The sequence below is a fragment of the Notamacropus eugenii genome, chromosome 4 (assembly GCF_028372415.1).
Source record: "Notamacropus eugenii isolate mMacEug1 chromosome 4, mMacEug1.pri_v2, whole genome shotgun sequence".
NCBI classification, from domain to species: Eukaryota; Metazoa; Chordata; class Mammalia; order Diprotodontia; family Macropodidae; genus Notamacropus; species Notamacropus eugenii.
In genome coordinates this window covers 50,349,047-50,362,359 of record NC_092875.1, presented here as the reverse complement: position 1 = coordinate 50,362,359, position 13,313 = coordinate 50,349,047, and the positions used below count along the sequence as shown (strand labels likewise).

At 43.0% G+C, this 13,313-nt stretch overlaps 1 protein-coding gene across 4 annotated transcripts in view; it reads right to left on the bottom strand.

Moving 5' to 3' along the window:
* GOLGA3 (golgin A3) overlaps positions 1 to 13,313 on the bottom strand; it is a 41,794-nt gene that overhangs the window by 10,474 nt on the left and 18,007 nt on the right. For all 4 annotated transcript variants that reach the window (XM_072600799.1, XM_072600801.1, XM_072600797.1 and 1 more), the window contains 11 exons: positions 12,153 to 12,290; positions 9,265 to 9,426; positions 8,415 to 8,783; positions 5,759 to 5,836; positions 5,193 to 5,456; positions 4,704 to 4,798; positions 2,770 to 2,986; positions 1,873 to 2,016; positions 1,299 to 1,496; positions 437 to 553; positions 7 to 146 (listed from right to left, as the gene is read on the bottom strand). In XM_072600799.1, the coding sequence (XP_072456900.1) occupies positions 7 to 146; positions 437 to 553; positions 1,299 to 1,496; positions 1,873 to 2,016; positions 2,770 to 2,986; positions 4,704 to 4,798; positions 5,193 to 5,456; positions 5,759 to 5,836; positions 8,415 to 8,783; positions 9,265 to 9,426; positions 12,153 to 12,290 (1,922 nt within the window). The remainder of the gene's footprint in view (positions 1 to 6; positions 147 to 436; positions 554 to 1,298; positions 1,497 to 1,872; positions 2,017 to 2,769; positions 2,987 to 4,703; positions 4,799 to 5,192; positions 5,457 to 5,758; positions 5,837 to 8,414; positions 8,784 to 9,264; positions 9,427 to 12,152; positions 12,291 to 13,313) is intronic.

The following is a 13,313-nucleotide window of genomic DNA, read 5'->3' as shown; positions in this document are numbered from 1 at the left end:
ACTCACTGCAGACTGTCTGCTTCTGCCTGGAGCTTCTGAACAAGCAGCTCCTTGGCCTGAAGTTCCTTCTTCACCTCACTCAGCTCCAAGGTCGCAGCTCGGAAATGACGGCGGCTGTGTCCAGCATCGACCTTGGCTGCAGCCACCTGTGACAAGGGGAGGCAAGAGGCAGGCCAAGAAGCCTATTAAGGTGCATTTTCTATGAAATAAACAAGCATTTAAGCAGACTGTTTTACTTCTGGTGTAGATAAAAGGGCTTTTAAGTCCTACTCCTTGAAGGAGGCTGAGAAATGGCTTTGACACTCCCATCTCTGTATTAAGTACCTCTAGTTCTGGCAGGTGCCAAGCCAACATGGACCCAGGTGGGGTCTGGTCTGAGAATCAGAGGCAGCAGGAGCAGGCACAGCCACCCACATACACCTGAGCACCCATGTACCTGCTCCTTGAGGCTGCGCACTTTGGCCTTCTCCTTCTCTAGTGCCGTCTGTAAGCTCTGAACAAGCTGTTTCATCTGCTGATCTTCCTCCTCTTTGCGCTGTAGAACTGCCTGGACCTAGACCACAAGAGGAAAGTGGGGTGGGGTGCTGCCCTGTCAGGTGTCGGGGGAGCACAGTCAGTGTAAAAACCCGGGGCATGGGAGGTTGACAGCACTGCCACAGCAGGAGACCTTAGGGTGGGAGCTGCAGGCTCTCCTTGGCATCAGCTTGCAGCAGGACCCTGGACACTCCAATGTGGTACTTAAAGACACAGTGTTTCGAGTCTCTGTGAAGAGACTAAGATGGTTTCCCAGAGAACCCATGTAAAAACTAACTACTTAGCTTGCAGGATGGAAAGACTTTACTGCTATGGCTTAGCTTTCTCAAGCAAGGGTGGTTCTTAATGGACTGCTTGGCCAAGTCCCCAGTGGGTGAAGTATAATTTTTACCAGAAGAACCTTCCAAACAATGGAGCTAAGGAATGACCAAGACAATAACAATCTCTACTTTCCTAAGCCAAAGTAAAAAAAAAAACCCCAAACCATGAGTCAGCCATGTTGATTTGATACTAAAGGAGAAAGCTGTGCCTTAAGAAAACTTGTTTAAGTAAAACTACCAATTCTACTATAGCCTTATGAAAGAAGGAGAAATGTTCTCATTTCCACTGTGGAAATTCTGCGTCAATGAGGATAGAGAGGAAGAAACAGTAATTCTGCTTGTGGCTAGTTGTCAAATTCTTCCACTCCTAACTATTCTTAAGAAAGATGTGTTTTGATTTTAAGATCCCTGAGAACCAACCCACTAGCACAAGACTTCAAATACCTGCAGGTTCAGCTGCACTAAATCTGCCTCCCTCTTGGCTAATGCTGTTTCTAGGATACTGTTATGCTCCCGAAGGGCTGCATTGGACTGTCCCAGACCCGTCAGCTTTCCTCGCTCATGTTCTAATTCAAGAGCCAATTTCTTATTTAATTCTTCGAGTCGCTTTATCTTCCTCTTAAAGCCTCTGGATTCTTGAAGCTGGAGAGAAATCACAATAAAGGTTCACTGTGACCTGAGCTGGTTGTGCACTTTAGTGAGTAAAATATTCTGATGAATGGTTATCACAGAGAGTACTGTGTAAGGCAATAGACCACACAGAGTGTGTTACAGATGTACAGAAGTTGCATGAACAGAGTTCAACTCAACAGAATCCCAGACAATAGTCAGCAACACTAAAACATGAGACTGGAGCACAAGATCTCCACAAAGCAGCTTAAACCATCACAATGCAATCACTAGCCAGCATATTATCGCAGCACCCACAGACATCCTCCCATCTTTCCTGCCATTCCCCACTCTCCATCCCCACAGCATCCTTTACCTCTCTCCCCAAAGAAAAAGCAGAAATAACCACCTCATCTTCCAGCTCTATGACTTTCTCTCTGTACTCTTCCAACTCCTGGCTGGTCAGCGAGATGATTTCCTGGAGCTCCTTCTCCAGCACCATCTTACTATGACCAACAGTCTGCAGCTCTGATTCCAGGACTTGGATTCGTTCCTGAAGACAGAGGGTGCAGGTTCAGGGTTTCCTGCTTTCATGAGGGCACATGACAACAACCACTCAACATGTCTGCTTCCTTTGAGCAAGGGCAGTTTGAAGGGGTAGCGTCTGGTTCTGCTCACTTGCAGAAGTTTCATACATGGTAACAAATATTTTAATACATTTCCTTAGAAGCTTTGTTGAGAAGGGGTTTACCATGCCCAAACCATGTACATTTTCATATGGTAACAAATAAAACCATGGGGTACAGTTTTTGTACTCGGTTGGTGAAAGATACAGAAGCATTCTGAAATCAGGAAAAGGACAACTCCTTTCACAGGAGGGGCCTATACCGTGTGTTAGAAGTAAGACTACCACACTGAAAAGTAGGTACAAGGCCCCTCATGGGTCCTGTGACAGCAATGGGGCAGCAGAAACTGCTAAACATGGATGACCCCTACAAAGTGTATCCTAAGCAAGAAAGCTATGAGGCATTGAAATGGTAGAGTGTGTAATATATAAAAAATTAGAGAGAAAATCTTTTGTCTGACTCCCTAATTTATACACCAATAAGTTCTCTAACAGAAAAAAAAATTACATCTTTCTAATAAATCAGATTACAACTGGAAGGAACCTTAGAAACCCTATGATCTACCCCCCTCTTTTCACAAATGAAGACACTAAGACCTAGAAGGGTATGGGGGGACTGGCAATTGGTCCACTTCCCCCCCCACACCTCCACATGGGGGAGAGAAAATGACATCTGCCTACATTTAGGGCTTGGGTGTTTCCTCCTTCTGTGACCTGGGCTCTGAGTTTGGTTAATTCTGCCTCTGAGGATTCTTTGGCAGTGAGGGCTTCCTGGAGGCGGCGGCTCAGAATGCCCACTGCATTCTCATAGGCTTTGTGCTTGGCCTTCATCTCCTTCTGGGCACTGGTCAGATCAGAACCCAATCGCTTCATCTTCTGCTTCTGCTCCGTAATGGCCCTGGAGCAAAGTAAGGAGAAGTAAGAAAACATTCTGAGCTTAAAAGGTATCAAATACTGAAATGAAATAGAATGTTTAGCTTCATGTCATCTCAGAGCTCAGAAGGAACCTCGCAGGCCTCCAGAGCTAACTCTTGTCACAATACGATAAAGGCCAAGGACCTAGGGAGGAAGTGACAAAGAACGACTCACTAAATCAATGGTAAGACATGCAAGGTGTCCCAAGGTTTCACTTGGCATTTTCCTCTTCTTAGAGGACCTTGGGAAGGGTTCTATGAAATTAAAGGAAAACTCCCTCTCCTTACAAACCAAAAAAACCTACTGAATCATAGCAATAAATCAATTCATATCCCATGACAGGCTGGAGAGTGTGTATGGTAACACTGAAAGATCATGGGGGCAACATATCTAATACAGAAATAAACTTTCCATGACTTCACATGTGTAAATGATATCCTATTTCTTGCTAAATGAATGGAGAACTGGGAGGGAGACAATTCAGAAATCAAAATTTTAAAAATAAGTTAAATGTTAACTATAAATGTTCAAATGTTAAAAATAAAAACTATAAAACATTTATTTTAAAAAATAATTTAAAGAAAGAAAGAATAAATACAGGGCGTAACCCTTCTCTTCCATTAAAAGCATTCCCCTCTGACACTATGCCACAAGTTGGCCAAGTCACCTGCCATTGTTGGTCCTCAACTAAAAAAGAAAGGATTGGAGAGACAAAGAAAGTCTAAAGCTGCTTCTGACTCTGACATTCTCTGATTAAAAAGCATGATCTGAAATCTAAACGATAATGTCTGAGTGGATAAGCTTAACCTTCTGCCATTTCTACTTGCAGATTATGGTCTGCCATTTTGTGAAACAGAATGGCTACCCCAGAACAGGGAACAAACACGACTTTTGCAAGAAGAACTTTAAATGAACTAGGGAAGCTTTCCATTTAGAAGAGCTTGAATCAATTCCTTTTGGAGAGTTGTGGAACCTTTCACAATGCAAGTAATAGATCTCCAGTTTGTCCAATCTGTCAGCCTGGAAAATCCCACCTTGGAGTATTTTTTTATTTTAAGGTGGACCATACCCACACCGCCTGTTGACAAACAGGCTTCAATCTAGAGTGGAATAATGTTAAAGAGTCAATTTCATTTTAAGGTTTGTACATATTCTGGGCAGAAGAACAGGTTAAGAAAAGTTCTTTCCTTGTTCACAAGCACAAGTATTTATGTAATAAACATGAGAAGAAACTTGATGCATACACCATAAAAGTAAAAGGGTAAAAGGCTGTAATAGCATTTCCAAATGTTTAAAAAACTAAAACCTCCAAGAGGATATATTCTCTTTCGTGGATTTTTATATATGAGCAAATATAACAAGTACACAGAATAAGAAGGTATGTGTGGTATGAGATTTTATACTTATGGAAGAAGGATTTCATACAGGAGAGCACAGAATCACCAACGCACTGAAACATGCAGGGATGGGTCTACATTTCCACATATAGAGGACTACACATACGTTCCTAAATATCTATATGTACACACAGGTAGGCACAGGTAACTGTCCACATATAGGTATATATATTAAGAAAAACCTCTTGTGATGAAACCACCCCCACGTGAACACTGGCATGTGCTCATCTACACTTCTGCGCATGCATCACCCAGGCACCAGGCCCTGAGGGGCTAAGTCATCACCCGCAGCGCCATACTTACTTTCTTGCCTCTAGCTGCATTTGTTCTACTTGTTGTTTCAACACCTCGTTCACCTCTGTAAGAGATGTCATTTGTTCTCTGTCAAACTGCAAAGACTTGAAAATGAGAGAGATGGATAAACAATGTAAGAGGTTTGGAAGGGAACCATCTTTCAGTCTGCTCTGTGGCCTGCTTTATGGTAGCAGATGCTATCTGGACAGGGGTCTGAGAACTGGAGTGAACATCGTGACTCCAGGTGCACTGGAGGCTACCTGAGCACCTCCATATGCAGAGCTGATAAAATGGGGGCTACCTGCTGTCTCAGTTGTTGTTTTTCTTCTGTGGGTACTTGCTACCTGCAGTGCTGAGAGCCCCACCCCTGAGGACCTATTCTTAAAACAAGACACTTTGGAGGAACCAAGAAATCGAATACTTGTGAAAGACCTCTTGGTAGCTGCAATGATCAAGTTAGACATCCCCCTGAGATCACTCTGCCAGTACCACCCAGACCTGTAGCTGTGTCTCCATTTCATCACGTTCTCTCTGCACCAGCTGGAGCTGTTCCTCGAGTTTGGTCATTTGCTGTTGAACTTGGGACACTTCCTTCTGTAACTTGGAATGTTCCACTTCCACGGACTTCTTTTCACCCTGAAGTTTGATTAATTCCTGCTTCAGATTTCTCATCTCTAAGTCCAGTCTTTTCTTGGTGGCTTTCAATTCGCTGATCAGCTGGTCCTTGGAACTTGCATCCCTCCGGTACGCTTCCACCATCACCTACTAGGACATACTAGAATTACACAATGTTCTTAGGAAAGGGTGTCTAAGGCGACTTTTCTTAATTAAAAATTCTTCTTTCAACAGTTTTCATGCTCAAACTCTATAAACAACTATTTTTAGGGGGAACTTGTGATAGAGCTCATAAAAATCTTTTAAGGAAACCAAGTCAAGGGCTAAAAGTCTGTCTTCATGATCAGTTAAAAGATAATGCTTCTATCTACAGGGTGTACTACTTACATCAATCTGAATTTTTCCTTGTTACTTTCATTTGAAGGAACTGATGAGGAGCATCACTCTACCTTTTGTTGAAGAAACTGCTCCTTCACCTTCTGAGTCTGTTTTTTCAAAGCAATGCTTTCTTGCTGCAGGTTTTCCACCTGGAACAGGAAATACAGACACTCTGTTATACCAGCCCCTGGGATCCAGGGAGACATTCAATCTAAAGAACCATCATCCAAGTCTGTTTTTATGCAGCCAAGCATGAAACAAAGTCTCAAAGACCATCGATCTTGTCCTATCCTTCCAGCCTCCCAGCTTCCCTCACAACCTTGAAGAATCCTAGCCCTCCCCTTCCCTTTGCTCATCCCTGGGTTCAATCAGTGGACGAATCCTGTTCACTTGACTTCTATTATCCCCTTCATCCCTCCACTCACAAGGCCACTAACCTTATTTGGGACCTCATTACCTCTCACCTGGATTATTCCATAAGTCTTTTACTTAGTTTCCCTGCTTCCAGCCATCCCCTTCTCCAATCTATCTTCCACTGAGCTGACAAGTCGACATCTATAAAGTTTTATTGATGCCTTTACTCATTTCCCAATACACCGTCCATTGTCAGTGAACCTTGCTTTGTAAAAAAGAAATAGTGAAGTAAAACCAGCCAATCTCATGGGCACATCTGAGAGCATGGGCAAAGTCCCAATTCTATGGTCGGTCCCCTGCTTCTCTACTGAAAGGAGGGAAGTGTTTCACTAGCTGTCCTCTAGAACCAATATTAGCTATTACTTTTGACTTGAGTTCAAATGCTTTTTAAAAATTGTTCTTACCCACACTGTAGAGTCCTAATGCATGATGTTTTCCTAACTCCACTTCCTTTGCTCTGCATCAGTTCTTACGAGTTTTTCTACATTTCCTATCCTTAGAGCACAAATGCTACTCCAATGTACACACCACCTTGTGTTCAGCCATTGCCCAGCTGATGGGCATCCACTTTGTTTCCAATTTTTGCGGCCACCACAAACTCCAGGTTAATTCTTATCATCCTCCTTTCATTTATTTTTGCTTTGTACTGGCTGGCTCCTCAAATTCAACACTGCACTTCTGTGCCTTTACAAGGATAACCCCATGCCTGGAATAGATTCCTCCTTTTCTTTATCTCTCAGATGCCCTAGTGAACTTCTCTTTGTTTTTGTATCTCTATCACTGAGCCCCACACAGTCCTTCCAGTCACCCCCAACTGTGCTGCAAACCCTGAAGACAGACAAAATGCTCTCCCCATTTCCTAACTCAGAAATGTTTCACAGAGATGCTCTGATACCTGAGATGGAGCTGAGGTACAATCATGAAGTCAAAACAAAACATCAGGGAGACTGACACACGTATCATGAAATACGGGGAGGACAACATCTGCAGTTAGTGACTCACAGATTTAATCATCAGGCTAAACTTCCAGTAGGTACAGAAGAACCTGAGGAAGACTTTGCAGTCAAAGATTTAGTTCATCAGTCATTCCCAGCCAAGCCACCAAGTACATGCTTCCCTCTTTGTTCTTTGAACTACACCAGTGATGTTTAAGAGATGAAGTAGAAGGGCTCTAGACTGACCCTGTGGGCCCTAGTTAGTCTGGCCATAGCTACCAAATGAACAAATACAGTAAAACCAACTTCTCACCATTCTGCCGCCAAAAGAGATTTTTCCTAGAACTCAGGTCCAATCATGTCACCCCTTGTTCCCCTTACCCCCAAACTCCAGAAGCTCCTTATTCCCTCCAGCATCAAATAGAAAATGCTGCCTGACATTCAAAGCCTTCACAACCTGGCCCCCTCCTCCCTTTCCAGTGTCCTTCCATCTTATTCCCCAATTACTGCACAGTGACACTGATCTTATGACTGTTTCAAGAGCAAGACCCTCCATCTCTCAGCTCTGGGCATTTTCTCTGTCTATCCCCCATGCTCAGAACACTCTTCCTCCTCCACTCCGCATACTGACCTCCCTCTCTTTCTTTAAGTCCCAACTAAAATCCCACTTTTCCAGGAAACCTTCCCCAACCCTCTGTTGCCTTCCCTCTGTTAATTATTGCCTATCTATCCTGTACGTTGCTTGCTCACGCGTATTTGTTTTGTTGTTGTCTTCTCTGTTACACGGGAAGATCCTCGAGGGCAGGTGCTGTCTTTTGCCTCCTTTTGTATCCCTAGGGCTTAGCACAGTGACTTGCACATAGTAGTCACTTAGTAAGTGTTTACTGACAGATTTTACAGATAATAAAACTGAGGCTCCCAGGTATGAAGGAATGTGCCCTGCGTCAGAGAGGGTTAGTATAAGTTAGACATGAAACACAGCTCTCCCATGAGGCCAAAGTCCCTTCTGTGAATCACCTCAAACTGCTGGTGCACATGACAATTTAATAATTCTCTCAAAGGACAAGTAGTACAGCTTCACTCCATGTTTCTCTGACCCTGTATATAGCTATACATATTAAAAAGCTACCAATGTCTGGCTCATGTGCCAGAGGCCATGTGGCCCAAGACAACTCAGTGGCTTCAAAGGTGGCCTGGCAGACAGGGACCCCTGCACCGGCCTCCCTAAATTCTGCCTCTTCCTCTCAACCCAATCTCTGCCCCTTAGGAGCTCTAATGTTGTGTCTTCCCCAAGGAAAAGTTGTATATAAACTTAAAAAAAAAAATCTTACTGAGTGAGCACCTCTCTGTAACCCCAAAGAACAGCCCACTTCCTCACCTGGCTGCACTTGACAGCTATCTCCTGCCTCAGCTGCTCCAAGAGCTCTGAGGTGGCATCTGCATCCATCTCCAACTGCTGGGTACCACGGTCAAACTCCTCCTTGCCTGCCCGGGCTGCCTGCAACGCCACCTCCAAGACAATCTTCTCGTTCTGCAGAACCTGGAGGGTGTCATCTTTGGTGGCCATGTCTCCCTGGAGCTCCTCCAGCCTGGCCTGTAGCTCCTCGTGGCGGGTCTGCAGCTCGCTGAAAGCCTGCTCCTGGGTGTGCAGAGTCTCCTGGCTCAGGGTGAGCTGCTTCATGAGGTCCAGGTGCTCCTGCTGCAGGGCATCCAGCTGCAGGTCTCGCTGATGCAGAGTCAGCTTTACCTGTGGGAAATCAACACCATAAGCCACCTTGATACAACAACACAACTTCAGTTTTCACTTGTCTGTTTTGTGGGTCGCTGTTTAGGTTTAAAAAAACGAAAGAAATACTTGAGTGCCAGCTATCATGTTATATGAGTACATACCTCATGCCTAATTTTTTGGTTCTCTCAGACTAGACGTGTGGTGTTATCAGTTGAGGGAGTTGTACGTGTATGAACTAGGTCCAGCTCCCTGGTAACTTGTGTCATACAATTTTCTGGGGCCCTCAGAGGTTAAATGATTTGTTCATGATAACTGAGCCTGTGCTGGAGGCAAGACTTGAACCAAGGGCTTCCAGACAGCCCTCTCCTTACCGTGCACACCCCAATCACAGGCATGCATTACACAAGTGGCAATTAACCCTGCAATTTTATGATTAAATCCAAAGTGAACAAAAGTATTTGTGTTGCTATCTGGGGTCTGGCCCTTGCCATGCCCTCACCTGCTGGAGCTGCTGCTCCAAGGATGTGGCAGAATCTGCCATTTTCTGTAAGTGTTCCTTCTCATCCTCAAACTCCTCCAGCTTCCTCTGCAGGTCTTCTTCCACCAGAGATTTGGCTTCTTGAATCTGAATAAATGCAGCTTCCTGGTCTAGCATATCCGCCTAGACACAAAAGCCAGGAGATGGTTACATACAATACAACATGCCCCCTCCACTCCTCACCAGGTCAAAGTTCATAGATGAGTCTTTCTGAAGGTGAGTAAACATAAGGACATGCAAGCACCACAACAAGGGAGGAGTTCTGCCTTTTAAAAGAGAAAAATGAGAGAGTGATGGAAAGAAGATGGATATATTCTAACTTACAGAATTATAAATATATTTTTTCTCCAAAACAAAACCTCACCAGACTTCCTCAGGATGTCTCTGCAACCAAAGATCATAGATTCAAGAGTGCCACAGGCACCTAGAGCTGGGGGCCAAGTAAGTCACTGCCAATGGAAGAGCTATTCATAAGAGGAGATAAAGAAAAGGTCCTGGGAACTACAGATGGGGGTGTCTCATATGGTAAGTCAAATCAATAGGAAAAGGCAGGATAATTGGGTCTATAAACAAATTTGGATATAAGCACAAGTCAATATAATTTCTTTATAGGGAAATCAAATCTAATTAATCTCCTTGAATTCTTTTGAGTGTATGGATAAAAGGGCACCAAAGGACATAATTTATTGGTTAGAACTAAGGATTTTCCCTGTATCTCCCTCTGGACAACACTGGACTCTCAGTAGAAGCTCTATAAATACTCATTTGAATGATTGACAATTTCTACACCCTAAGTTGTTTAAAAATCACGAACCCACAACTCAAACACTAGCATATGGGAATACTTTGCCATGGACAAAAAAAAACTGTGAAGAGGCAGAAATAAAGACGAACATTGGAATGATTTTTCTGGATAAAGAGGTGCTAATAGTACAGTTCCCTAGGGATTGCTGCCAGAATCACTTATATATTTTTATAGATGATCTGGAAATGACATCTGGCAGTTAACATTATTCTAAGTAGTGAAATTCCCAACTGATGAGGATGAATTTCCATGAGATCTCAAAATCCAGAAAAACAAAAAAGGTGGGAATGGATAAGACAATATCTTCTTAGGGCTATAAAATGTAAATGATCCTGACATCTCTGATAACCCATAAATGGAGGAAGAAATATCAACTTCTTAAAGATTCAACCTAATGTGTCTTTATGCCCACAAAACCCAATAAAAGGAAAGGATCAAGACAGGCGTTGGAAACAGGAAGACTTTCAATTCAATTCAAATCTCCAAATATTCATTAAGTAACTACTAAATGCAAGGCCTTGTGGACACAAGAGACAAAATCAACTAGTCTCTGCTCTGAAGGAGTTTATGTTTAGTGAGATGAGTAAGATATGTACATACAGAGGCAAGACACATTTAGAACGAATTTGCAAGTCTCCTTTTCTTTCATGACGATTTACCCTGCTCAGAGTCTGGGGTGGGGAGAGGTTTTTCTCATTTCTCTGTCAGATGACTAGCCCTTTTGCACATGGAGAACCCCAAACCCTTCCCATGATCCCCTTGTATGTATGAGGAACATGTCAGGTTGCTGTTAGTGGAGGTGATCTCTGGCCAGTGCAGTGCAAGCCAGCACAGAAAGTGGTGTAAGGGATGGCTTGAACAGAGAGCAACATGAGGCAGGAACCCTTGTTACAGGTTATTGTCACAGTCTAGGGGAGAGAAGATGAGAGCATGAATGAGGGCAGAGTGAGGAATTCTATGGGTCAGAAATGACAGAAGCTGAAAGATATACATGAAATTATTCTTCCTGTGCACAAAAGCACAACTGCATCTATACTCTCAATATATGTAGGACACATACAGGTCTTGGTTGTAATCCAACAAAGACAAAATAGAACAGATGCGCTAAGGGGATCTGCAATTTGCAGAATCATGGCAGGTATGGCTGGGACGAAGAGGGGCTTGGTAAATTAGGAAATATGTAACTATCAGGTACTTTCTGAAGTGAAGAAGCAGTAGCTGTAAGAATGTAGGAAGATATACAGGAAAGTTGGCAGCTATACTGAAAATTAAAATAGGCACTAGCAGGATCTAGAGCAGCTGTACTTAATCCTTTCTGTGCCCAAGATTCCTCTGGAACTCTGGAACAGTGCACAGACTTCTCAGATGCAGACATAAAATACACAGATTACAAAGGAAACCAACTACATTGAAGTACAGTTATCAAAATGCTAAGAACAAAAATAAAAACAATTTCATGGATTGATTTAGATAAATTCAGGGATATGACCTCCAAATAAGAAGAATTTATTGGGGGAATTTAAGGCTATCTGGCATGTATCTCTACCCTGCTGTGGCTCATGTGGTGATGTGGCTTAAAGCTGACTCTCCCTTAGGGAGACAAAACAAGAGATTACAGGGGTTATGGTTTGACATGACATGGCATCTAAGACTTACAGCCTGAACCCATGGAATCTCTCGCTTTTCTTCTAACTCACACAAAGAAAGCCCTTTCCAAAATAACAAACACTCCACTTGATTCTTTTCCCCAAGTCAGATGAAAATTGCAGTACATGAAAACACCATGCAGTAGATGCTCATTCCCTCCAAGAGGACACTGACGCTCAAGCCCTCCAGCCCCGTCCAGGTCGGGGGGAGGTGGGGCACCCAAGATTAAGGAGGAACAGGCAGGAACCACAAAGAACACCAAGAGAAGACAGGTAACAATGGTGACAGTCAGAATTCAGGTGGGTTAACAATCTATTCCCACTTAGAAGAGAAGAGCTTTCTTCCTTGATTCTGTGACTAAACAATAATGGAAACCCAAAACATGACAGATTCTTACCTCTATGTTTTGTAACTGAACAGCAATCCGTTCCTTTTCCTTGATGGATCTCTGCTGAGTCTCTGTCAGTTGATTGGACAATGACACATTCTCAAGTTTAAGGTGCTCTAGAATGCCTGCCTGGGTCATCTGTCCAACCTTGGGAAGAAAAAGAGAGAATCTGAAGTTCAAAAGTTATTGGATTCAAAAGTGGAAGAGATATCTTCCCTTTGGGTTTGCTAAATTTATTTCAAATGCCTGTACTTAACCCTTACTACCTGCTGCTCTTATTCAGATAAAATCAGCTCTAAGTAATACAGGACAGTGAGACTCAGGCTAAGGACCATTTGGGTAACCTCCCTGCTTAGGAAGAATGTATCTATACTTGTTCTGACTTTCTGCTTCCAAATGGTAAGAGTGTAATTAGGTGCCCACTTTGTCAAAGACAGCTGACCTGGAGGTGATTGTGATGTGAAAAAGCAATCTCTGGAACTGGGGAGGCAGAGGACCTGGGGCAGAATCTTGATGTTGCCAATTAATGGCTGTGTGACAGTCACTTAACCTTTGGGACCTATTTTGTTACCTGTAAAATGGAGACCATCCTGTCTTCCTTTCAGGGTTGTTGTAAGTATTAAATGAGAATGTACAACAAGTGCTTTGTATGGTGTAAAATTTATGAATATTAATTATCATTAGGGTTTTTAAGAGATGGATTGATGGAAACCTCGAGGGAGATGACAGGGGCTTGCCCCAGGACCCCATTTTGTCTCACACTTTATTAATGATTCAAAGACAAGTGGCATGTTCAGAAAACTCTGTAGATGATACAAAGCTGAGAGGAAGCAGTATTACATTCAATGAAAGAATCCAGATTTCTAAAAGATCTGATTAGAATCAAACCATTACTAGGCACTTCATCAGAATGAAGACTCTCAGATGAGAGAACTCCATCTACTGATGCAGATTACCTTCTGTCTTAGAGACTAAAAATTACCGTATGACATTACACAAGGATAAATATAAAGTTTTTATATTTAATATAAAAAAAATTAAGGCCAGGATGGGATAGACTTGGGCTTAAGAGCAGCTTTTGTTGCCTGAAAATTTCATCAGTAATACAATGGATCTCCCCAAAACTCTGACACTGAAGGCTTCAGTGCTTCCAAACGCAAGCAATAAGGG